General features: G+C 45.4%; 1 protein-coding gene across 9 annotated transcripts in view; it reads right to left on the bottom strand.

Moving 5' to 3' along the window:
• The window catches only part of GDPD5 (glycerophosphodiester phosphodiesterase domain containing 5), a 312070-nt gene that overhangs the window by 47313 nt on the left and 239054 nt on the right, over positions 1 to 25703 (bottom strand). For all 9 annotated transcript variants that reach the window (XR_016439661.1, XM_090030758.1, XM_090030763.1 and 6 more), the window contains 2 exons: positions 20317 to 20462; positions 2408 to 2490 (listed from right to left, as the gene is read on the bottom strand). Coding sequence is in view for 8 of the 9 variants with exons in the window: in XM_090030758.1 (XP_089886884.1) it covers positions 2408 to 2490; positions 20317 to 20462 (229 nt within the window). In the remaining variant the exon portion in view is untranslated. The remainder of the gene's footprint in view (positions 1 to 2407; positions 2491 to 20316; positions 20463 to 25703) is intronic.

Raw genomic sequence — 25703 nt, forward strand, 5'->3', positions numbered from 1 at the left:
CACCAGTCGCCCATGGGCAGAACTATCCAATGGAAGAGTTCATTAGTTTACTCTGGCCTAATAGCACCACAAGTGTAAAGAGTGATTGCAAGTATAGATGCCCCTTGGATTCAAAAGATAAATCCTGAGATTTCAAATAGAAATCCACAGTGTCAAAACATTCCCACTTATTTTAGACTTTCCAAGTGTTTTGCAACAGAAAAAAAAAATTGCCTGGTATTTTTTCTGTAGTCAAGAAACCAGTGAAAGCTACAACCTGGCATTTTTTGAGGGAGGTCTTGAGTCTAGCAAGGAGTGCCTTGAGTCTAAAAAGACTGAGAACCACTGGTATAGGCAGTAGTGATAAAAAGCACCACGTGGATAAGTAAAACCCTAGCTTTATAAATGTTCTGTGAGACGGCCATAACTTTTATGAATCAGCAGTAGGGCAGGACAGGATATCAAGAAAACGTGTAGCAAGTTCACCTTCCCACTAGGGGAAACAAAGCCATTTCAGTGGAAGAAAACAGCTTTACGAGTTTGGATTCTCCTGTAGATGGCACCAGATACCTGCCCAACCAACATAAGGCTGCCCCATTTCAGTACAGCGATGAGAGGACCACTCAGAGTGTTTAAGCGATACCATCAAGCTCTGCTCATCTAAAAAGGGTCCTTTTGAATAATTAAGCAAAGCGCCCAGGATCAGCCTGGATGCACGAAACAAAATAATCTCTTGCAGGCAGTCAGGGCTTCTAAAGGCTTTATCTTTGCCACAGTTAATGAGCTAACTTCTGAATGATTCAAAAGGGATTAAGCCATCACCACCCCTGTGCTGTCCTCCATCGCTGCAGAACAACTTCCCATTACGGAGGAAAAAATTCCATTAGTTTTTAAATCCATTTCTTCTCAAGCAATGGGAAAAGAAGAATCCTTGATGTTTGAACTCCTAGACCCAGAAGCCTATCTTTCACTGCAGACAGCTTCCTTTCAGTTAAAAAGCCACCCTTCTAGGAGATTAAAAATAGAAATTGTGTATTTTTCTTGTACTTGAATTTCAAGCCATTTCTTAGTATCAGGTACCATCCTGATCAGTGCCCTATGCAACTGCCTGTGTCATTATTAGACAATCGCGAAAGGGTCAATGGATTTTTGGAGTGGCAAAATTCAACAAAATTCCACATCTTTCTCTAGGGTACAGGGTGGGAAATCAGATTTAGCATCTAGGCTCACGAAGGAAATCAAGGTCACCCGTCTCCAACGGATTCAACTTGGCTGTGGTGTTTATAGTCCTGCAAGATGCGCCCGGGACAGGTCTGTGCCTTTATAAGCCTTCCCATCTCCTGTGCTATTGGGTTCTGACTTCTGACCCAATCCTCACGTGGCTCACTTGTGCTCTTTTCCTTCTCCTCTTCCACCCTGTCCATTTTGCTTTCAAGTATGCCTGACCTGCGCTAACCCACTCTCCAATGCAAATAATGGTAATAGTGGTCAATCATCAACACTGAATCACAACAGCCGATGGTGACCTGCATGACTACCATTACTATTATTTCCTTTCAGAAAGCACCACCTATTTTTGACCTTATTAAAGCTCAGAGATGGCCACTAGGAACTGCTAATCCTTCACACATGTTATGCATCCACCTACACATCTCAAAACTTTGCATTTAAGAAGTGTAGGACACAGGAGGATAGTAAATGTAGAAAACTTCCCTTAGAGTGAAAGCCTGGGTTACTTCAGTGCAACTCTATGCTTTCAAACACTGCACTCAAACCCTTGTCTGCTTGGACTGATTTTTTTTTTTTTTTGTTTTTAACTGAACAGGCCAACAAAAGAATCTCATTATATTCTATCCTCAGCATCATAGCAAAGGGACAGCAACATGATTTTGTGCATTGCCAGGTAAGTTCTCAAGAAAATTGAGCCAGGCTGGCATAAGCTGGGTGGCAGATTACAATGCAAGGAAATAATTGAGGAGCCTCATTTTCCTTCACTGCAAATGAAACTTGCTTGTAGCTCCTTATAGGTAAGTTCTGCTGTCATCCTCTGGAGAAGGCTGCCAGATCAATAAGCAGAGATTCAAGTCTATGCAGGACTCTTGCTTTCTTTCTTTGTAATAAGCAACCTAGAAAGGGACCCTGTAGTGAATTCTGGGCCATGAAATGAGGATTAGTTGCTTGTCTACACGGAAAGTCCAGCTCCCTTCGATAATCCCCAGCAAAATGCCAATCAAATTACTGAATTACAAGCAGAGGTACATGACAACATTCACCACAAAGCCCTTTCCAAAGGATACTACATATGTGGCAGTGAAAAAGAGGCGGCAAAATACAGAATGGGAGCCAAAAGAAAGCAGATGCAAGGATTTGGTTTGGCCACAGTGCTAAAGAGAGCCTTTGCATTTGAAGTTAAGTTAAACAGACTTGCCTTATCACTACGTCAGCTTGCACGCCATATATTTTCTGCTCCACTGCCTTTTGGAAGGACATCAGAGTGTTTTCGGGTGCCAGCTAGGGAAAAAGAATTGGGGGAAAAAAAGATGAGTAATAAGTACCAATATTTTTAAAGCACCCTCCTTTTAAATCACAACAGGAGGCTGCGGGGAAAAAAACCACAACCTGCAAAAGCAATCAAAATACCTACAAGACTGTCAAAAAAGTTAAAAAGCCAACAACGCAGCACTGCTGGAAATCATGTGATTGCATATAAAATCCTTTTCTATTACGAGAAGGAACTGGCTAGTATGTGTAGGTATAAGTGTCTTTCAGAAAGGAAGTCATATTGACTCCTTACATCTTAAGCCTTTAGCCATTAATGGAGAGTCTAACATACTTCACTTGGTTGCAACCAGACCTTTTAGAGTAAAAGAATCTATGTCCCAGCCTAGGTGACCATGATGGACAGCCACAGTGTCCTAGAGAAGTCCTCGGTTGTTGTTTTTTTATTTGCAATGCCTACGGTTAAAAGGTTTGCTAACACAAGCTGGGCAGTGGCATTGGCTTCTTAGGCCTGGACACACCATGGAAACCCCGACATCAGTGGGACTTCCAAGAATCTGGTGCAGGAGTTACCTGCAGAAAAACAGCACCAGGATAATGTACACCCACGCAGGGGCCACCTGACCAGCACTTATCTATCCTCCAATGCAAATAATAGTCCTAGGGTTGTTACCCTACAGCTGCTCATGAAAAAAACCCACAATATTATCAAATGTTCAGACAGATTGCATGCAAATTCTCCCCCCATATCCACCCCCTGTCCAAAAAAATGGGGTGCATGTCTTCAGTGGGGAAGCTGATTTTTCTGCCTGGAATACAAGCACCCCACTTTGATTCTGCTCCAAAACCAACCAGCAGCAGCAATGATATTTCTGTTCAGGCAGGTGAGGGAGCCAGGTGGCTTCAGGGCTCATTGCTTGTCACTCCCCAGGTATTATAACAACTGTCTCCCCTTTTTAACAGAGGCTCCATTAATCAAGAGACTGTTTCACCAGGTCTTTTTTTTCCCCCTCCAGTTTCACAACCTTGCAGACTTTCCAGCTCTTTTCAAAGTAAGAGATCCACCCCCCGAGACCAGACTTTAGCCGGAAAGGGAGGGTGAATGACCTGACGATTAGGCTCGGCCCGTGCTCTAGGCAGCCGTAACTCTGGGAAAATCTTTGCTTCTTCATTCTGCCTTCCCAAAAACAACACATGCATCTCGTTTGGGATCATGTGGTATGTGAGAAAATACAGTAGGTTGCCCTGCTTTCTCTAGTGGTGAGACTCTCTAATAGCACAAATACTATCAACTGCTCCAAGATAACAACTCCCTGTCCACTCCAAGTCCCAGTTTAAATTTGCACCACTGTACAAAACAGATGCAAATTATACCAGTGTAAACCTGTCCTACGTCCACGATCTCCTCTTGTAACTAAGGGGTGACTGGTAGGTGGTCTGCAGGAAGCCTGCTGCTTGCCAGTGGAGGCTGGGTGCTTATCACAACTGCATGGAAAGTTAGCTAAAAACACATTAGTTATTCTCCATTTCCCTACTGGTCCATGCAAATAATTATTATAGCTGTCAGAGGATGTTAGGAGAGGGGACATGTCTGGAAAAATGAAGATATAGTCCTAACAATGGAAAAAAATAAAGGGCTCTGTGCCCACTTCATGCAGTGTCTGCCTATTAATTCTTTCACTGAAAAAGAGGCAATTGCTAAATATAAACTCCATTGTTTAATTTGAAAGGACGATTCCCTCACTTTGTTCTTAACCATTCAAACAAGACTGCGCCAAATTAAAAAATCAGGCTCAAAAGAACAGAAAATGGCTTGCTCCTGTGTGTGCCACTAAATGCATTTTATTCTACCTACTTCCCTCTTGAATGGAGCCACAATTAACAGTGGTGGTTTTGTTTAAGCAACAGCTTCAATGAAAACAAAAATGTTTTATTTTTCTAAAGAAGTTGATGCAGCATTACCGCATTATCATCCTAAGCATTAAAAAAGAAAATCAGGAGTCAGACCTCAAAGAAAAAGAAGGGAAAAGAGACGGGGGAAAAGGAATCAGATTTAAATACATGCAGCAGGAACTAGTAAAAGATGAATGCAGGTTGTTCAGCTGCTGCGGTGCTCTGAGGTCGGATTTTCACATCTACAAGACTTTCTTCCATCATAAGGCCAAGCAGCATTAAAAGAGAGGCAGAGAGAAAGAGATTTCAAGGTAATGACTGAAAATCAGGTGGAGGATTTAATGGGAAATACTACATCTGATGAGGAACAGCAGCATGAAACCTGCTTGAGATTCAAATTGGTCATATATGTGAAAGCGTTTTCTCGGCTAATCAGCTTCGTCCATGGGAAAACATTAACGTCCAAGAGGCGCGGCTCTGTTGTGCTGCAAGCTGTTAGCAATACCACACGGCATGCTTAGCTCTGATATAACTCCTGGTTTCAGTGGCCTTGAACTGGGGAAGACTTTAGTCCCAGTTAGGGTTATGATTACTCAACAGTATGAGAATGCATCTGCTCTGTGAAAGCGAGAGAGTAAGACGCAGTCGCCGCCTAGAAAAAATCCCCGGCAAAGACAGACAAGTTCATCTAAGTCAAGACAAGGAGAAAACGCCATCCCACCCAGGTGCACCTGGCATCGGGTCACGTCAGGATAACACGAAGACAAGTATTTCAAACACAAGTGCAGTGCCCAGATCGGTCAGTAAGGGGCAGCATGCAAGCAAAGATTGGGGACAGCCACAAGCAACGTACTGAAGGTTGATTTTTGCTCAAGCACTCTGTTCCTCCATAGACTTCAGTGTCTCGTCTCCTCCCAAGTAGCTCAGGTTTCATTAAGATGAACAAAGCAAGCTGATGTTGCTCATATTGGGCAGAACCTGATACTCTGTCCTTAGCTGCCCCTGTAGACCCAGGCAGGGGCTCCTCTGTTATTTCCACAGAGCTCGCGCCTTCTGTGAAACAGAGTTCAATGCAAGACCGATGCATGATCAATCACTGGAGTTCGTACATACTGAAGATAGCGATACCCTCTCTTTAAAGCCTGCTTATAAATGTATACATTGAGGCTGTGAATCGGGCTGGATGTTCCTTCTGCCTCATTGCGGCACTACTTTCATCAATGGGCTAAGCTCGGCAGGAGCGGCTGGAATTATCCACCCAACAGCAGCATCACAAGGCAGATAAATTAACCTAAAAGTTGGGCGATACCAGTATTTTAAAAGCAGTGAATCTTCTGAGGCTCCGTCCAGGGAGCACTGGAAAAAGCACATTACACAAGTCCACAACAGACGTTGCACAAGTCCACAACAGACGTTGCACAAGTCCACAACAGACGTTGCACAAGTCAACACGGTGATGCCCATTCCTATTTAAGATTTCGCAAAGCAGATGAGGCTGGTCTGTACCACAACCTTCCTGGCTTCTCCATGGTAGCACCTCATCTACGAAGCAAGATTTGACAACAAAACTATACTCTGCTTTTTACCAAAGCTGGAAAGCTGTCTTAACAGGATCTTGGCTTGGCCCCATCGTGGATAGACAAGCCCTATTTCTGACATCAGCAATGCTTAGGAATGGTCATTTTTGAGGTACAGAGAGGATATAACCTGAGTGGCAATAGGTTGTGGCTTCACCAGAGATAAAGAATATGAGAAGGAATCAAAGGAAACAATGAAATCAGATAGTTTTTTTTTCCAGCTACTCATTTGGCCTAATAAAAGATATCACATCTACTCAAAGAACATTGCCTGCCTATACATATATGACAGAGCCATATATATTAATATGCATTTTCAATGCCAGAACAAGATGGGGTGAGGGCTGTCTCAAGCTGCTTGTTGAACACATCAGAAACCAAGGTCTTGAGCAAGGTGGCAGGGCACCATTGTAGAACTGGCCAAACCTTTTGTAAGGGGATTCAGCAATTGGCTTCTAGTCTCAGTACCTAAGACTGCACCTTAGGTGATGGCAGGCAGGACATGCTTGCTAAAGCAACCATCTCTTTGTGGTACTGCCTTGATTTGTTAAACATCTTAAACGTGGAGTGCTGACAGTCTAGGGGTTGCATTGAACAAGAAGGTGCTAACTATAGGCAGCATGGGAGGTCTAAAATGGGGACTTGAACTGAACATTAGTGGGAATTTGGAGGCTGGGTCCCTTAGCCTCCTGTGATAAGTCCCAGCGTAAACGCATCAGCAAGTTCGACCTTACCTGTGCAGTGAGAAAATACAGTCACAGCACGTGGGGCAAGGGTGGGCAAAATGCGGCCTGCGGGCCACATGCTATCTAGCCCATGGGACCCCTAAAAAAATTAAGAAAATTAATATTTATCTGCCCCTGGCTGCCTGTCACACAACCCTCGATGGCTTGCCAAAACTTGGTAAGCAGCCCTCCGCCCAAAATAATTGCCCACTCCTGCCATGGGGCATCCTGAAAAACTGTTGCAACTCTTGCTCCTCTGGGGCTTGCAGAGCAAGTTTTGGATTCCCAGGAGCCCAAAAACTCCAAGCAAGATGCAATGGAAACCACTAGGTTTTGCCAGGTTGTTGATGACCACCACATGGGGCCAACCCAAGCCAAAAATCAAAGTCAGGTTCAAGCAAGAGCTGGCCCATGCTCACAAGCTTCAGGCCATCAAGCTTTAACCCTCCGATCAACTTTTTCTCCTCCCTGGTGACTGCATGAGTGTCACTTAGTCCTGCCTGTATCACAGCTCAAACTGACACCAACTTCATACGCGACTCAGAGGAACATCTGGAAAGAGATCAAAGCACTCCAGATGCTCCTCACAAGTCCAAACATCTTTCCCACTGGACCAGGTTGTGTTTATTCCCAGGGGTTTGCCCAGTCCTACTGGGAAAGCATGTCCCCCAGCACAGCTGCTTCAGGCGGCCGTGCCAGACAAGTGATTTTAAAGCCAGAACTGTGAGCTTTGAAGAGGATCCTCTGTAAACTAGCACAGGGATTACCATGAGTGGGAGAAATGTCACTCCAGCCCACCACCCTCTTTCCAGAAAATTAGGAGGCGCCAAACAAATTGTGGCACATTTATAGCCTGGAGATACCCAAGTGGGACAGCTGCTGCCTAAAGTCACACAGCTTTGATTTGAAAGTTGTTTGGATCTTTTTTTAAATGCTCCTCCAAAAACGATAGTGTAGAGATGGATCATTTCCAGATGCAAGTGTGTTATATAAAGTAATTTGGAATATTTATTTCACTACTTGGACTAAGTTTCCTTTGGTCCAGAGTTATCTGGCACATTTTGTTTAAAATAAGCTTCACTATTGCCATTTAAGACAATTAGGCACTTAAGAGTATGCATTATAGGAGATAAAACAAATGTTAAGGATGTGATCATGCAGACTCCCCCACCGGCAATGAGCAAAACAATGGGAATACCATGCAACTGTGTTCTGTAAATTTGCTCCTTACACCAGGGTTTGGTTGGACTGATATCTACTTGGCCCCAAATCCACTTTTCACTGAAGCTAACAAAAATCAGGGAGGGACAAATCACTTATTTAACCAACTTTCTCTTGTTTCCTTGTAGAAGATCCAGGAGCCAATTCAAACATCTTTCAATTTATCATTCAAATTAGTGTCTTTCTACAGCTTGAGAGTACTCTAAACTTGAACCGAGCTGGTCGGTATAGCTGGTCAGGTAGGTGGCACAGCTTTGCTCCTATTTCACAACTGGCTAAAGCGTGCAAATTTTTTGCTGGGGTGATTGATGTCCACTTCAGACTCGCCGAATTGTTCCAAACGTTCACAGGAAGTGAACACGGGGGGTGTGCAAAAAGACCAAATCGAAAACTCAACTGAACCGAAAAGTCACAGAACATTGTCATCTTCATATTTTTAGGTCTACGAAGGACTTGGCCCTTGCTTATATGGATACGTCCTAAGGATCAGGCAGGAAGGAAATGTCTTGGGTTTTGATGCATCTTTTTATTATCACTGCAAAAATCAGAAAAACATTTTTACGGTATCCAAGGCCATTCTGCAATGGGGGTGGGTGGTGCAATTATGACCGTCCCTGGTGCAAGCACAAAGCGTGAGCAGAATAAGATCTACAGGATGGGAGAAGTCCTCTCTCCAGGGCTGCTTTGGAAAGTCCACGTCTCCATGGATCTATAGCCATCATTTAATACAGTAGAGGCCCAATACCCCTGGCAGGCTAGAAGCCACGCTGCACTAAGTGCCAAGCAAACACTGAGCAAGGAGACAGACTCTCCCATGTAGGATGTAAAGTTGTTTGGGGCAAAGATGATGGAGAGCCGGGTGATGTGACGGTTATGCGACTAAAGGAAGGATGGTCCAATGGTCAGAAAATGCTGGACTAGGACTAGAAGACCCCTAGCAATCCTCTGCCTCTGCCACAGACATTGGGTGTGACCTTTGGCAAGTCATTTATTCCCTCAGCTCTCCACCTTGGGATCACAGCACTTCCTGATGTCACAGAGCGGCTATCAGGAACACATAACAGAAATCATGAGGTCTGACAAGGGCATCTTAGATGAATATAAGTGCCCCCAACACATCCGTTAACTAAAATCCTAAAATCCTCATTCAAAGGACAGCAGTTTTCTGGGCTTAATGTAACCACAGAAAAAAAATGATGAGCCACTTGATTCAAAAGCTTTGGCTGTTCCCCTCCACCACAGATGCTCTGTCTTACGCTGGCCTAAACTGAATATTTTTCAAACCATGCAACCAGGTTTGATGCTTTTAAACCCCAAATCCCACAAATTCCCCCAATCATGCTGTACTTGCTAGCAAACAGGCCACAAGGGTCAACCCCAGGGTATGAAGCCAGGCAGACAAAACTGGAGACATACTCCACTCTTCCCCCTCACCTCTGGATTGTGTTTTGCTTTAATACAAAAAACAAAAAACAACCCAGCCGGAAAGACCGAGAAGTTCACAGACCCACACAACAGATCTGCAGAGCCCCTCTGTTCAAAGCAGCGCTTAAAGTCCTGCTTCACCAGAGAAGGGATTTGCATTGTTTATTGAAGGTCATAAAATACTCTCTTGAATTATGGATGACAGAGCTTGTGGGGGAAGCTACAGACCCTCTGAGTCACAGCAGGGCTGATACAGCAGCATGCCATGAGCTGTCGCAAGGCTGTTTAGCCATGCTGCAAAGCCTTGGCCAAGTAAACCATATTCTCTAATGAGACAAGTACTGAGGCACTGACCTCATATACAGATAAAATCTCTTCACTTTGAATCTGTTCCTAACAACAGATTTTCTATTTTTGCAATTTCTTCCATCCCCAAAGGACTCCAATAGCACTATGTACGTGCCCAATAACACTATGCACAGACACAAGGAGGGCAACATCTAAGCAAGTGCACAGCAGTGGGGGATAGGGCAATTTTGGCCACCGAGACCAAGGTAAACTCATATGAAAACGGCAATTAAAATTTTGCAAGGTCCTCCTGATTGTTATTTGAGTATGGTAATGGTCATCCAGGGTGTCACGGTACCCTGGGGTGCCTGGAGATCCTTTCAAGGGTGCCCCAGGGTGCCATGAAATGTTAACACTGTTAGGGTAGGTGCCATACAATGTTAACACATGTTTCACAAGCTAAACCCAGACATTTCAAATGGGAATCCATAGTGTTAAAAGCCTTCTGATCCACTATGGGCTTTCTGACTTCTTTGCAGCAGAAAAATTGCTCTATTATTTTTCTGTAGTCAAGAACTGAGTCAAAGCTAAGAGCTGGAGTCTTCTGAGAGGTACATTGAGTCTAAAAAGATTGAGAGCAACCAAAAAAAATCCCAGCACCAGTATAATGAAACTTGTGCTAAATAATACTATATGGACCAGTGATTCTCAACCAGGGTGCTGCAGCACCCTGGGGTGACTTAAGAGTCCTTTAAGGGTGATGTGGGGTGCCACACCTTACTAAGTACAAACACCTATGCACGATTCATGAGATCGACCCTGAGATTTCAAATCCAAATCCATAGTGTCAAAACATTCAGACCTGCTTTGGGCTTTCTGAGCTCTTTGCAACAGAGGAATTGCTCTTGTATTTTTCTGTAGTCAAGAAACAAGCAAAACCTAAGAACTAGTGCTTTATCACCAGGGGAGGGCGGGCAGTCTGGAGTCAACTAAGAGGTATCTTGAATCTAAAAATATCGAGACCCACAGTTTCAATGTCCCAGACGAAAATGCATGGGGTCCATTAATTACATCAGTCAAGAAATTACATCAATCGATGCTTCCCAAATCCTGGGGAACACTTGGTGGGGGAAGTCGTACACAAAACCTTGCTGGCGATCTGTAGCACCACCACAGTAAACTCGAGCAGGTTTTGCACGTCCTCCCCCTCCCCACTTCCCCTGCTGCCAGTTGTAGCAGCAGTAGTTGAAATAGGGGTGCATGAAAGCGCCTGACTTGACTACGGTGAAGTATAAGCCCACGAAGCTTGGGAAATACGGACAAAGTGAAGCTTGTATCTCTGCTTATGGTCCTGCACATTGCTCTAGTTCTGTTTTTCCAGTTGGGAGCTAAAGGCTTCAGAAGTTGAGGGTCTCTTTCCTTCCAGTGAAGTCAGTGGATACTAAAGAGGTCTCAGGTCCTAGAACAACGGGCATCTTCCATTCTTGCAAAGGCCTTTTTATTTCGTGTAGGTCCCTGCATGCCGTCTGCTGCACTGTCCAGCTAGGGAGAAAAAAAAAGTGTGCCTAAGCCAGAGGACAAAGAGCTGGCTAGGAGGTTCCCCCATAAGCAGTGACGCTGGGTGCAAGGGGCAGCTCATGATGGGATGCTTCAAGGGAAATGACATGCCGAAGACCACTCTGATTCATGCCCAAGCAGAAGTGAGTCGCACCATCCTGCCTCCTTCAGACCAGGCTGCTCTCTCTGTAGCATCGTGCTACTGCCTCTACTCACTATCGCAGACTGCCAAGCCGGGACTGTGAAAATACACGTGGGCGCAGGCTGGTGGAGGAAAGGATCACGTCTTTACAAAGGTCAGTAAAACAGGCAGAATGCTACTGGCACCGCATGAATGCGAATATTTTAATAGCAACTGCTTCTGCTGCCGCAAGGCCCCGAAAACCCAGGGGCAGCTATTCTGGTGTCATAATCAACTTCCAGGTGATTGTCAAGGCAGTCCCGTGCTGGCTGCCCATCAAGGTTTGGATGCCTCTGGATACCTTTAAGAAATGCTTGGATGCTTACCTTGCTGGGGTGATCTGACCCCAGCTGACTTCCTGCCCCTGGGGCAGGGGGGCTGGACCCGATGATCTCGCGAGGTCCCTTCCAGCCCTGATGTCTATGACATCTGTGAAGACACACAGTGCTAGAAATAGGCTTGCTTGAGCACTGCATTTTTCAAACTGACTCTCCAGGTTTGATCAATAAGACTTCAATAAGCCAGCGAGTCAGTCATCCTTGCAAAGCCCTCCTTGGCGTGGAGCGGTTTTGCACCGCACGCAGATCTCCGTGAAGTGCCGCAGGGGCAGAAAAGGCAGCCCTCAAGGGCAGAGCTAGGCTTTTTCCCAGTGCACTTCCTACAAGGCACAGGCAGCTGTTTCAATAGTCTGCCTCTCTCGACACTGTTAAGACACGTCAGAAACCAGCTGTCCGGGTACTCTGCCAAGAGCATTTACCTCCGCGCTGTTTGGAACCTCAAGCGCTGATTATGAGCCACTCCTTTCCTCCAGAATACACTAGGCTTGATTAGTTTCCATGGTACTGCCTTTGGACACCAGGCCCTTATTTCATACAATCACACAAAATTAGGATTGGAAGGGACCTCAGGAAGTCATGTAGTCCAACACCCTGCTCAAAGCAGGACCATGTCCAACTAGATCATCCCAGCCAAGGCTTTTTCTAGCTGGGTCTTAAAACCCTCCAAGGATGGAGAGTCCACCACCTCTCTGGGTAACCTGTTCTAGTGCTTGACTACCTTCCTAGTGAGAAAGTTTTCCCTAATATCTAACCTCAACTTCTCTCGCTGCAACTGGAGCCCATTGCTCCTTGTCCTGTCACCTGCCCCCACTGAGAACAGCCCAGCTCCATCCTCTTTGCAGCCCCCCTGCAGGGAGTTGAAGGCTGCTATTAAATCCATCCCTCCAGACTAAATAAACCCATACTATCTCAATAAAAGGAAATGAAAAATAAGTATCACCAGTTCGTCAGAAAGATGCATCTGATACACTAAGCTATCGACACCATAAACCAGGGGTCAGCAGTGTTTTTGAGCAGAGTGCCAAAAACACCCATAACCTTGATTTGTAGGATGTTGGTGTGCCAGGAAATGATCCTTGTTGTGGGAGCACAGCCCTGGCCCCTTCCCCACCACCCGCCCTTAGGTGCACATGCCAAGCAAAATACCTTCACTTGCCACACCCTGGCACACGTGCCAGGGGTTGCCTACCCCTGCCATAAACCTTCAGTTGTTTCATGTTGGGCCCATCTGATAGAGCGGGTAAGTATCTTTCCCTTTGTTAAATTAAGGGATGACCAAGTACTTTCAAGATGATCAATCTTCCTTAATATTTGGATGATGAGATCAAGTGCACGCTTAGCTACTCTGCAGATGACATCAAGTTGGGTGGAACTGCAGACGCTCCAGAGGGCGGGGCTAGGACCCAGGGGGACCTGGGCGGACTCGGAAAAAGCGGTCGACAATCTGTTAGATGAGATTCAACAAGGACACGTGAAGAGTCTTGCCTTGGGAATGGAATAGCGGCATGCACAAATGCAGTCTGGGGAATGACCGGCTAGGCTGCAGTGTGTCGGAGAAGGACTGTGAGAGAAGACGGGCTTTGGAAGAGACTACCTAGAGAAAGTGTGGCATCTCTGCCCTTGGAAACTTTCAAAAGCAGGTTACACACACTTGGCTGGGATAGTTCAGTCCAGGATGATCCTGCCCTAAGTACGGTGCTAGACAAGGGGTTGATATTAAGGAGTTGACACAATTGCCACACTTACTACACTTGACTTTACCCAACAGAGAGACTACAAAGTTCAGCCAGTCCACAAGACTTTCCATCTTAAATCAGTGCTGCTCCTTCTCAGACCATGAAACTCTACTCCCCAAGGAATAGGATTTTCAAACGGCTTACAATGACTATTAGGCACTGAACTCTCACTGAAAGTCAATAGGCAAACCATGACCCCCACTTTCCTTAGTTTGAGATGCTGGTGGCATAAATGGCACTCTTACCAGTATACTGTCAGCAAAGAGTCATGCCAACTACAGGATATCCCACAAGGTCTGTGCTGGAGTAAAATTACACCTAGGCAATTTCTAGCAGTACTATATTTCCTCATATACAACATGCCCCCAAATAAAACATACACCTTGTTTTTGGAAAGCAGAAGATAGAAAAAAAAAAAAAGAGAGATTTTTCAGATCCATGGCCAACTGTGTGACAAAGTGCCCAGGAAGCGTGGCATCAGGAACCTCCTGGTGTAGCAGGCTGTCTCCTGCGATGCCACACCTCCTGGACACTGGAGGACTTACTCCACGTCACAAAAGGTTAGCCCCAGATCCTTGCAAGGGAAATAGCAAGGTGGTCAGTTCTCACGTTAAGTAGCTCATTACATGAGTTCCTGTAAATCAAATGTTGTTTCCACATCACAAGCTCCATCAAGATATTACGAACAGCTCACTAGCTGCTTTGGGCACAAGCTACAATGCTCAACCAACAGGTCACCCCACAAGACTTGGCCCCGTCAGTTTGCTGAGCAGACAAAAGCAGTGACCTTACAGCAAGCATGGTGCCTCCAAGTATGTTTTTTTTTCCAGCAAAGAAAACAGCTTCCCCACTTTAAACACACCCCACTTCTGGAGGGGCTGATTTTTTGGGGGGATTTTTTTTGGGGGGGAGGTATTAATGATGTATGTGAGAAAATATAGTAGTTTCTTCTTCTCTGCACATCAATATTCCAAAGCTGTCTCCACCACTGCCTCTTTTAAAAAGCAGGTTGAGTACTTGATGACCATTAATAACATATTAGCCATCAAATCTCACGCCTGAGGATGTAAACCAAGCTCTATATCAGTCCAGAAGAAAATGGCCTCTGACAGACACAACTTGCCAGATGCATTCAAATTCTCAGCACTGCACCACCCGAAGAGGCCGAGAAAGAGGAGAGAGTTAAGAGAACAAAATCAGTTAGGAAGTTGGGGGTTTAATTTAAAAGGAAATGTTGAGAGAATGATATAATTAATGAGCTAAGGAACTCTTAAGAGAGATGTAGAAATGGAGTAAGATGAAGAGGAAGGATGCAGTGTGGCGAAAGGTGGGAGTACCTTGATGAAATTTGAGCAAGGAAAAAAAAAAAAAAAATGAAGAGCTGGGGAAAGCCTCCAGCAGCCATTTCTAAGAGACGACGAGGCGGACTGCCAAGGGAACGGCGAGAAGACCCTCCGCTTGACACACTCCTACATGCTAGCAACTGCACACAAAACTGCAGCAAATGCAACAGGGAACCGTTCTGCATTGGCAAGGAAAGACTGGGAGATTTAACCTCCTTTCCATGCCTAGCTTTCATGAAACTGCCCCAATATGGTAAAATTGTCTTTCCATAACCGCTCCATAACACTTCTGATTTTAGCATCACCCACTACGGATGCAGACAGAGGGGACCGCACCTTTTCCCCACGCAGGGGAGATGTGCCTCCCCTGTCTTTGCCTCAATGTATTAAACCCAGGGAGGCTCTCACCTGCCGAGAAGCACAGGGGCAGAGGCAGCACTTACTCCTGCCTGGGGTGGTGGCATTGCTGGCCCGGGCTCTCCGATGGGCCAGCAGCCGCAGCCTCATGGCAGCCCCTCCAGTCGGGCTGGGCTGCCACTGGGCACCCCTCTCCCATCACAGCTGCTTCCCAGTCCAGCCCTGTACGGTGTCTCCCAGAAACAGAGACGTGGCAGGGAAGATCTCATGGCATCGCTTTGGTGGTTCATGTGCAAGGGAACTCTTCTTCTTATGCTGACGCTGCCACAGGTTTGCAGCAGGGCATAAACATGTTACCCCCAGGCAACACTTCCGCACCCCTGAACTGTAAAATAAAGATGATGTTGACATGCCTCGCCAGAGTTTGAAAGTGCCAATCCATATTTGAATTTCTGAATGGAAAACACCACTGAAGGGCAAGGAAAGACTTGCAGCTCCACAAACCCACTAGTATGGACAGTGGAGAACTAGACTCGGTGGATCAGGCTCTTCGATTGCAAGTCCCATACCTCCATGTCAATTCGTGACTGCTAATGTATTCCTGAAGTGAGCAGCCTGCTTGCAGGGAATGTTTTGCACAGTTCAGCACGACTTCTCTATGGCTAAAGGTACGCCGGTCTGGCCTACACCTGATGCTACACTGCTCTTTCCTCAATACCACTGGACTGTCTTTTGCAGGCAGACTTCCTGCAGACCTGGTGCCAATATGACTTCTGCTGCAAACTGGAAGCAGTAATAAAAAGCACCTGTCCTTGTCCAAATGAATAAAGGTCATGAGCATTTTGCCAGACTCTGACACTGGCACATTTATATTTTGGGGAAACTGCACAGCACTGTGGGCATTTTTACACATCTTGGGACGCAGCGCTGGGAGCTTTAATTAGCGAGCTGTGCTAATTACAAGCACCCATGCATCAGCTTCCCCACGCTGAAAAAATGGCAGCGGGGTGCTTTGAACTTCAGTTCACTCAACGAACGTGTTTCATTTCAAAGCACCCTGCCGCCCATTTTTTTAAGTGCGGAGATGCACGGGGACGCTGATGCACGTGACGTGGAAGGTTGCTGGAGAGCATCAATTCCTGTGCTCCGGCAGACTCGATTAATCAAGTCTGCTTCAATGCACTGGATTTCCAGGTTCCCCGCATGTCTATAGGAGTCCAGTGTTACTACAAGCAGGCACTTGGGTCATAAACATAGAAGACTTTTCCCATCACCGCCTCCAAAGCCGATCCCTTCTCCCCACAGTTGACATTTGCAGAAGAACCCTACAGAGACCACGTGTGCTAGAGGAACAGTGCAGCTGAGCAGGACACACGACCTGGCCCAGGCTGGAGTGGACAGGAGGTAGGAGACCCAGATGCCATTCCTGGCTCCATCACTGACCTGCTGTCTGACTTTTGACAAGGTCAGTGTTGTCTTCCAGCTTTTGTCTAGTCCATGTTGATCTGAACCCAGTGGATATGACCCAATCTGATCATCACCCTCATATTTATATCATCAACGCCTTTAATCATCACCCATTACTTGTCTGCAACTACCCTTGTGCCATACTTCTTAATCTCCTTCCTCGCCACTTCTCACGTAGTCAAGAATTAGGGATGCCAGCCAGATTTAATATGTCCTTGGAAGCTAACATTGTCACCGTTTCCTCTTCCAGTGGCTTCCTGTTACATCCCAGTAGAAGCTATTTGCACTCTCCAGGGAAAAAAAGTACCCATTCATCAACATCAAATGCCAGGTGCACACAGAACAACTGCTGGACTCCATAAGAGACTGCATCTGTCTGTGTGGACTAAATATCACATTCGTGTGCTTTTTGGAGGCTGCAAAGTGATCACTAGATAAGCACCAAATAACACCACCTCGTATCACTGAGATCACCCATCGCCCCCACTTCCAACTCCCTCACATTAGGGAGCCCGAATCTCTGTTATTTAAAAGTGAACTTCTGTACGTGTTTTGCAGCAGTCTCTTTAGGCTGCTCACCGGGTTCTTTATTCTTTCATTCCCCCTGTTGTAAAACAGTCAGGTTGGGTATTTTCTCTAAAATAATGTATGCATGAGTTAGCTCAAAGGCAGAACACAGCAAGCGCTCTTGTGAAAACTAGATATTATTAGTGGAGTGCCTTTTGGCAAAGCTTTAAAATAATTAGGCTTGAAAGTAAATACACTTGGTATAGTAAGGGAGCTGGGTGCTCAGGAGAGATCCCTGAAATACATAAGATGACTAGGCAGCATCTGAGATGGTGCAAGGCAAAGGGATGAGAAAAAGATACAGAATATTTTAACTCTTTCTTTCATTTTAATTTTTATTTTTTAACGCAGCTGCTAGATTGTGATCCCACTGATTTCACAGCTCAAAGTAATTATTGTTTTGTCTCTAATTTCATCTTTTATAGACCAATAAAAGGCAAACACATTTAGACATAGCTATGTGATGGCTGGCTTTATTTACTAGGTTACGGTGAAGAGAAGAATATATATATATAGTAAGAAGTTAAATTTCATATGGCTTGGAAGTCCGCTCCAGACCAGGTAAGCAGAAGTTCAATCTGAACCACCTGGATCTGCAAAACTGGTCTAGAAATCTAAACAGAAAGCCAGTCTCCTGACAGGTTTACATGATTTTCTGCTAGCAGAAACCATGCAAAGACCCAAATCTTGCATGGCTACTTCACGCCCAAGCTCCCCAGCTCCACATAAACTCAATGGGACAGAAAGCGTCTTTATCCCTACATGCATGCATTTTTGTTCTACAGCCTACGAAAAAGAATGATTCAGGATTCAGTGGAAGTTCGGAGATGGGAGCAGCCTGCTTTCTACTTTAGACCGTTTTATTTGTATCCTCAGAAAACTTGACTAAAAAGTGTTTCCTAAAAAGTCATGAGGCTAGAGGTACTGCATTTTGTACAGCAAACTTATAAAGAACAGAAGGAGGATGAAAGATGCTGAGGAATTTTGTTGGCTTTAGCTTCCTGAACACACTGGGCGTTTATACATGTGCTCCAGGAGCTGGGGGCGCTTAATTAGAGTGGCTCTCCAAGAGCCGCTCTAACTGAAGCGCCCAGAGTGTCTTGTGTATCAGCATCCCCACACTTAAAAATTGTGGCGGGGGTGCTTTAACTAACTTTAGTTCAATGAGCATTAATTAAAGCAGCCCCACTGCCACTTTTAAGTGCACAAGATGCTGGAGGCTGCTGGAGTGCGATGATTACCACATTCCAGGAAGCTGGATTAATTGAGCCTGCCCCGACACGCTATAAGGAGCAGCCTCACTGCTCATGTACAAATGCCCATTTTGCCCTCCTGGAGTTTCCTTAAGACTTAGTTTGCCTTTCTAACAGCCACCTACAGTGACAGTGTCCTCTTGCCATAGGCTGCTCGCCAGCCATAGGAGAATAGGAGCAGGGTTGCCAACCCAAGACAATTTTTTTTTTTTTTTTACTGACAATCTGCAAACTTTTTACCGACAACAAAAACTTTAAAAATTGATATTTTATTTTTACAGCCACCTACAGTAACAGTGTCCTCTGGCCATAGGCGGAACAGCAGCAGATTGTTTTCTCCTTCCAGATAGGAGCACTAAGCAGGAAAACAGGCAGCAGCACAGTCATAAAGGTGCCTTGCCGTACCTGTGAAGCAGGCAAGTGGAACGGACTCCAAAGGTCAGACGTCACCACAGCTAAGTTGTTAGACAGTAACGTTAAATTAAAGAGCCCAAGAATTAAGCCCAGCAGTAGGCCCTGTTTATAACAGTGTCTCACTCTCTCACACAGAGGACTGGATTCATGTCCTACTTTTCAAGAACCTAAATTGGGAGAGGCATTCTGCTACTATTAGGAAATGAGCAAACCTCAGCGGAAAAAGAATAAGACATTCTCCAGGAACTGACTCCCTACCCAGGCATTTATAAAGCTCTCCAGGAATGTCATGGAAGTACAGAAAGAGGGCAGTGGTTGCCTAGCCACAAGGAATATGTCTGCTGGCATGTTGGGAAATAAACAACTACCCACCCAACCATATACCTGTCCATTAGGATTTCCCATTCTTCCACTTTTATGAGCAATATCTGCATTGCTCATATGATACCTATAAGCCGTGCTCTCAGAATATCAGATGTCTGGTTGTGATGGGATTGTAAATACTAGGTCCTGGGAGGGAAATGAAGCAGAGGCCACTTTGTAAAAATGTAAGTTTCTACTGCTTGAACTATGGGGCCAAGCTGATTATACTGAAGGTAGCAGCACGCACAGGCTTCTTAGTCTAGACATCACACAAGGGACCAAGAAAGATACTCGGACTGGAGCAGAGCCTTTTTTGTACAGCAGTTAGAACAACCAGGTCCTGGTCCATGACTGGGTTTCACTGAAATGTCTACACTGTGGGCACCTATACACATGCTCTGATGCGTTCTGATTAGAACGCACCCGAGCAGACTCGATTAATTAAGCTGAGCTTTAGTTAAAGCACCCCTGCTGCTATTCTGAAATGCAGGGTGCTGAATACATGAGATGCTCTGACATTTTAATTAGAGTGGAGAGCTACTCTAATTAAAATGTCTCTCCCCCCCCCCGGAGCACATGTAAAAATGCCCTAGGGCAACAGAGCACTCAGTCATGCCAGGAAGAAGTATATCCCACCCACATGCCCCCATCCAGCATGTCAACCTCAGAAATGGAGTGGTGAAGATGACCCTTGGGGTACCAGGATTGAGACCTAGCAGGTTTTCTGGAATACAAAATTAACCACTTGAGTCAAGGTGTTTTTGAAGTATTCAGGGAGGGAAGCAATTCAAAAAAGCACTTTCCCTAACAAGGTTTCTATGCTCTTGGGCCAATTCAACAGAGGTATGTAGGAACCGAGCCCAACTCCCACTGAGATCAATCTGAGCAAGATAAGATATCCGATTTCCTTTGTGGGACTTAATAGTTACCCAGGCTTCCCAATGCTCTTTATATTAGGGAGGCAAATCAATACACTAAATGTAGACAGAGATTACATGCCTTGTCCTATATCATGAACCAGGACACGTTGTACAGGGTTTTGTGGACAGTGGATTTTAGCCTCTATAGGGCAATCACTTCCAGCACTAAAATGTACCCGGGACACAGCTTAGTTATAATATGAAGGTACTTACCATTGGTGCTCCACGATGACCAATGATGGCAGGCTTTGGTCCCAAGTCCTTCTTCTCCATTATACAAGGGGAAGAGATAGTGAGCGGAACGAGGTAAAGTGCAACTACGACTGCAAAGTATGCAGTGAATGTCAGCATCTGAGAAGCTGAACACAAAACAAATACAGCAGTGAAAATACTAGTCTGGGACAAATCCCTCAAGGAACGTGAATTCAAAGACATTATATTTCTGTTTCCAACAGAACAGACCCTCATTAACAATCCTCTCCAGCTACAAGGACTAGCAATGCTTTGTATTTAGCCAGAAGGTAGGCCAAGTTAGCTCCTCAGAGTAAGTGGTTCAGAGGCATAGGTTTTCATAGGCAGCTGCCTACTTCATCAAGTTGGCTTGATGTTGCAAGCTCTAAACTTCTGTGAATATGTGAAAGTTCATGCCTCTGAACGCATCTCTAAGGTGCCACTCTGCCTTGCCTTCTGCTTGACTTCAGAAGAACACGGCTATACCTACCTTTTTATATTCAGCAAGTTATGCATCCCAACATGATCAACATACTTTGTAAGCTAGTAACGGCATCGCATACTCTATTTCACAGATGGAAGACTAACATAAAAGGTATAACAACTAAAGTATACAGTATTATGCATACACTTATAAATAAATGTACAAAGGTGCCACTCTGCCCTGCTTAATGTACAGATTTAAATGACTGCTGAAGGACAGTGAGGGAGCCAAAAATACCGTCCAGCGATACTGATTTCTGGCCTGTTTGTGCAGGGTAAGGAGAACAGCAAAACCACAAGGACTAACACACCCCTTTGGAAATGCTGCACCACTGTATCTTTGCCTCCAAATCACTCCAACTAACCCGCTGCATACCTGCAACGGAGAAACACTTATATGACTGTAGCTTCATTTGGTAACTCACTGGCAGAAACCAAACCAACTTGAGCAAGAGTAAGCCGGTTTGACTGCATCTACGTGATCAGTTTAGACCAGTTTTAAATCCATTTTTTAAACCCATGCAACTTTCAGATTGGAAACCAGGTCTTGGTAACTCCTTCTGGGGAGTTTGCGCTACAGAGACTGATGCTTTCCCTGTACAGCATCCACTTCTGCTGCTGTCAGAGACAGGCCTATTTGCCACTTAGGGGATCATGGACCAAGCAGAACTAGAAGCCTCCCTCAAAAAAAGGAGGCTGCTGTGGAAGTGGCAACCGATTCCTTGGGGCAACTAAAAACATAACAGGGACGGAAGTGGAGGCCAAAGGTTTATAAGTAGTGCACCAAGTGGGGGGCATCAAACAGAGCACACCGGACAGTGCTCACCGGCCCTTGAACAGGTCCAAGGAGCCATTGGACACTCCCCAGAGAAACTCTACCCAGAGACGTGACTGGACCACGGAAAGGAAAGCAGCCCCACAGCCCCCAGAGGTCCTCCCAGCCAGAGTCTCCTTGCTGGTGAGACACATCACTAGAGTGGCTAGGGCCAGGAGGTCCCAGGCCTTGCAGTCAGAGACAGGATACTGGGCTAGATGGACCACTGGTCTAACCCAGCATGGTACTTCTTACGTTCTGATGTTCTCCAGAACATTTATATGTAATCATTTCTGATAACAGATGCAATGAAAGGACTTCTGGGTGGGATGAGAAAAGGGCGGGGGGATACTTCAGGCTGCAAAGAGTTTTAGGATGAAGGAGTACGATTGGGATGTGGAAGGGGGCATCTCTATTGACTTGCAGCACGATATCCTAGTTCACACGTAGTGGCTGAATTAGACCCCCTGTAGAGCAGACACATCGATGTTAGATCACTGTTCATTTCTACTACTTACTCTCAAGTGATACAAACCTTTCGGTTGAGGGCAATGTTCTTCATACATGCTCCCTAACCAATAAACCCCTTTAGAAACACAATGCCTTTAGAATTTCACCCCAACTTCAGAAAGCCCAAAGCTTGGCCCACGGACTAGGCTGTATGTGTCCGAACTCCACAAAGCAACCCAAGTGTCACTCTGGGATGCTGTTCTGCAGACAGCCAATATCTTCTGTGGAAACTAATGATAGTTAAAGGGTCAAAGTCCACATCTGCTTGTCCTCCTCTGAATTGCCTGGACTTTAGTGTCCAGTGCTGATGACCTCAACAGCAGCAATAGCCATGAAAAGTAGAGTATTAAAAGTGTTGATGGAAAAGAGTGAGAACGATACCTAATAAAAGTACTTTGGGCTTCTGCAGGGTTTCCCCACAAATGATCTCAAACTAGACTATTACTAGAGATATGGAAACAAAGATGAAGCAAGAAATATGGACACAAAGATTAAGACTTGCCCCTGATTACTTAACGGATCCAGTGTTGCCAACTTCAAATGTTCAAACATCAGAAGTCAGGGCCCAAAATATCTTAAGTGTGGCTCAAGGATCCACTCGTATAAGGTTTTCAAGCTTCTCTCCCCAATCCTGAGGGCTAGGAACTTAATTTCACCTTTAATTAACAATTGACGTAATCACTTGATTCCAGGAACTGGGACTTTACATCCTGTGAAACGTGTAAGATGGTGAGATTTGGAACAGACCCTGGATCCCATGACTACCAGACTTGTACTTCAGCCTAACCGGCCTTCCCACAATGTCAAATATCTAAGATGGCAATCTTTCAGCTGTGCTGAAAGCCATCACAGAGCTACTCTGAGCTCATTAACAAATTACTCGAGTGAGGAAAGACAACAGATGCCTTTGAACTGGGCGAGCTACTAACCATCTCTTGAACCCAAAAATAATCAACACAGCTGCTTCTTGTTGCAAAGCAGCTAAAGCAGAGAGAGACACTGGAGTCCTGGTTACAGTCAAGGAGTCAAGTGGCGTTGGATAAGGCAGAGGGAGCGGTTTCCTAGGAACAGCCACAAAAACAACACGTCTAAAAAGGAATGACTGTAAATGCCCTGGCATTACCTTAACTTATGAGCTACATTTGCTTCTACCATTTAATAATCTTGTTTGCAGACGACCATGATAATCAACCAGTCAGACCAGGACACGCATGTCAACTAACTGCCCACCCAAGGAGAACAACGCAGTCTTGGGCTCCTGTCTCTCCCGATCAGTCATGATGCAAGTAAACTCCATGCAACTTTTAGTTTATAAGCAAATACCAATTTAACGTTCAGCATCATAAATTCACAATGCCCTTGAGCTCAGCAGCACTGGTGGGGAAACCACTAGTTTTTCCAACTTGCTTTGGAAAGTGACCTTGAACTGCACCGCTACATTTTCCCCTTGGAAGCCTCTCTCACCCAAGCACACATACACTCGGATGTCATCAAACTTTTAACAGTCGAGTCATCATCAATCCAGAAGTATTGTGCCGGAAGTATGAAGGGGCCTTTGTCTGCCTCTTCCATTACATGATGACAGATTGAAGCGATACAGCTTGGCAAGCCAGATCGTATGGAAACACCAAATGAAACATGTAGCAGCACAGATTACAATTGCGGACGTGCATCCGAAAGGTCAATGTCGTCCAACAAGAGATCACAGGACGTGCACCGTTGTAGAAGGGGTCTGACGACTAACCCCAACATTAGGCACAGAAGCCGGGAAATTAAGATCATTTCCAAGAATCCCATAAGCCTCTTTAGAAATCATGCTTATTATCCCCACAAAGTAAAAATGGAGGTAATTTGAAATCATTTCTTGCCTTTTGATGCCAAGTACTGTGTCACCGCACTCCCTCCTGACATAGGGTGTTTTAACTGTGGTAGAAAAGTCCTCTTAACTCCGATGCAGCCAAGGAGACAAAGGCAGAGATCTGGCTTTTATAACAAAATGTGCCAGGCATACAGGAACATGTTGTAGTCTATTCTGATGCACGCTGCTAGACAGTCTGGTTGGAGACTGAGGAAGAATTGAAGCTATGGTTGAGTTAAACCAGAAAGGGTCTAGTGACAGTAAATAATAGAAATGACTGGACTATATATATTTATACTTTATATTAAGTCACAGCAAGTCTTACTGGAGCAGAAATGAAATAAAATCAAGGATGGTACAAACAGCTTTGTCCTCTCAATGGCCAAAACTAGCATGCTCAAGAAAGGTGTGAGCATAAAAGCACCGTGGCTGCTGAATGGCCTAGGCCAGGGGCGGGCAATTATTTTGGGCAGAGGGCCGCTTACTGAGTTTCAGCAAGCCATCGAGGGCTGTGTGAAAGGCAGCCCAGGGCAGATTAATATTAATTTTCTAAATTCTTTAGGAGCCCCATGGGCCAGATACAATGGCCTGGCAGGCCGCATCCGGCCCCCCAGGCCGCATTTTGCCCACCCCGGGCCTACGCGAACAAGATGGCAACTCACTTTAGACAACATTACCAGTGGTCTCCCCACTAGATGCAACTCCCCCAGGGACATTTCCCAGGAGTTCTTCTAACGAAGGCATCTCACCCATTCCAGCCTCTGGTTTAAGTAGATGCCCACATAGGGTCAGCAGAGGATGATTATCCACCCTCGCATCCCTCACCACCTCTTGTGCAGACACCTGAGGATGAAAACGTCTATATGAAGAGTCAAGGCAGGGGAAGGCAAGTAGCACTCAAACACCCGGGCAAAGTTCACATTGTGGAACCTGGACACCTGCTCTTCCCGGCATGAGGTCTCCATGAGGATAAACTCATTAGTATCTTGGAGCACCCCCATATTATTCACCAGCGGGTGCAAGGCAAGAATGAAGGTGGCCGTCTGGTACAAGCTGCAGCATTAGCATGCTGCAGATCACCAGTAAAGGACCCTTCGCTTTCCCAGCGATGTCTTGACTTCTGAAATGACATTCACACTTGATGATGACACCCAGGCGATCAGAAAAATCTTATTATCATTCCCCTACTACAGTGAAGTCTTTGTCTGAGCACGGCATTAAGCTGCTAAGGGGGAAATGAAGCTAGCAAGATTTAGTAGTTTTAGTTAATATTTTTAAGCAGCAGAGAGGGAAGCAAACTATGCAGTTTCCCTCTCTCCTTGCCACTTTTGCTCCTTCCCCTTTTCAAGCTCTGAGCCATGTGGGGGTCGAGTCCCACCTCATTAATTGACACCACTCCTCCTGCCTCTTCATTGCTTTAGCCAATTCTTTTAATCCAGTGTTTTCTAGCTGGACTTTCAAGCACCCTTGGAGCCACGTTCTAAAAGAACAACTTCTTAAATGACTGGAGTTAAACAAATAGGCTTAACTGGGGTGGCAGGTTTCGGAAAAAAGAAAAACCTGCATTTAAATAAAGAGTATGTCTACAGTCTGATGCCTGAAACAGGACAATGATCAAGGGCAGTGCTAACGATGCTGCAGATGTAATGGTCACTTCCAGAAGATCGAGGGCAGAGGTGCAACTTTCCCTGGTTTGGGTTCTCA

Source organism: Crocodylus siamensis, chromosome 1, assembly GCF_052110815.1.
Source record: "Crocodylus siamensis isolate JL-2025a chromosome 1, ASM5211081v1, whole genome shotgun sequence".
Taxonomy (NCBI): Eukaryota; Metazoa; Chordata; order Crocodylia; family Crocodylidae; genus Crocodylus; species Crocodylus siamensis.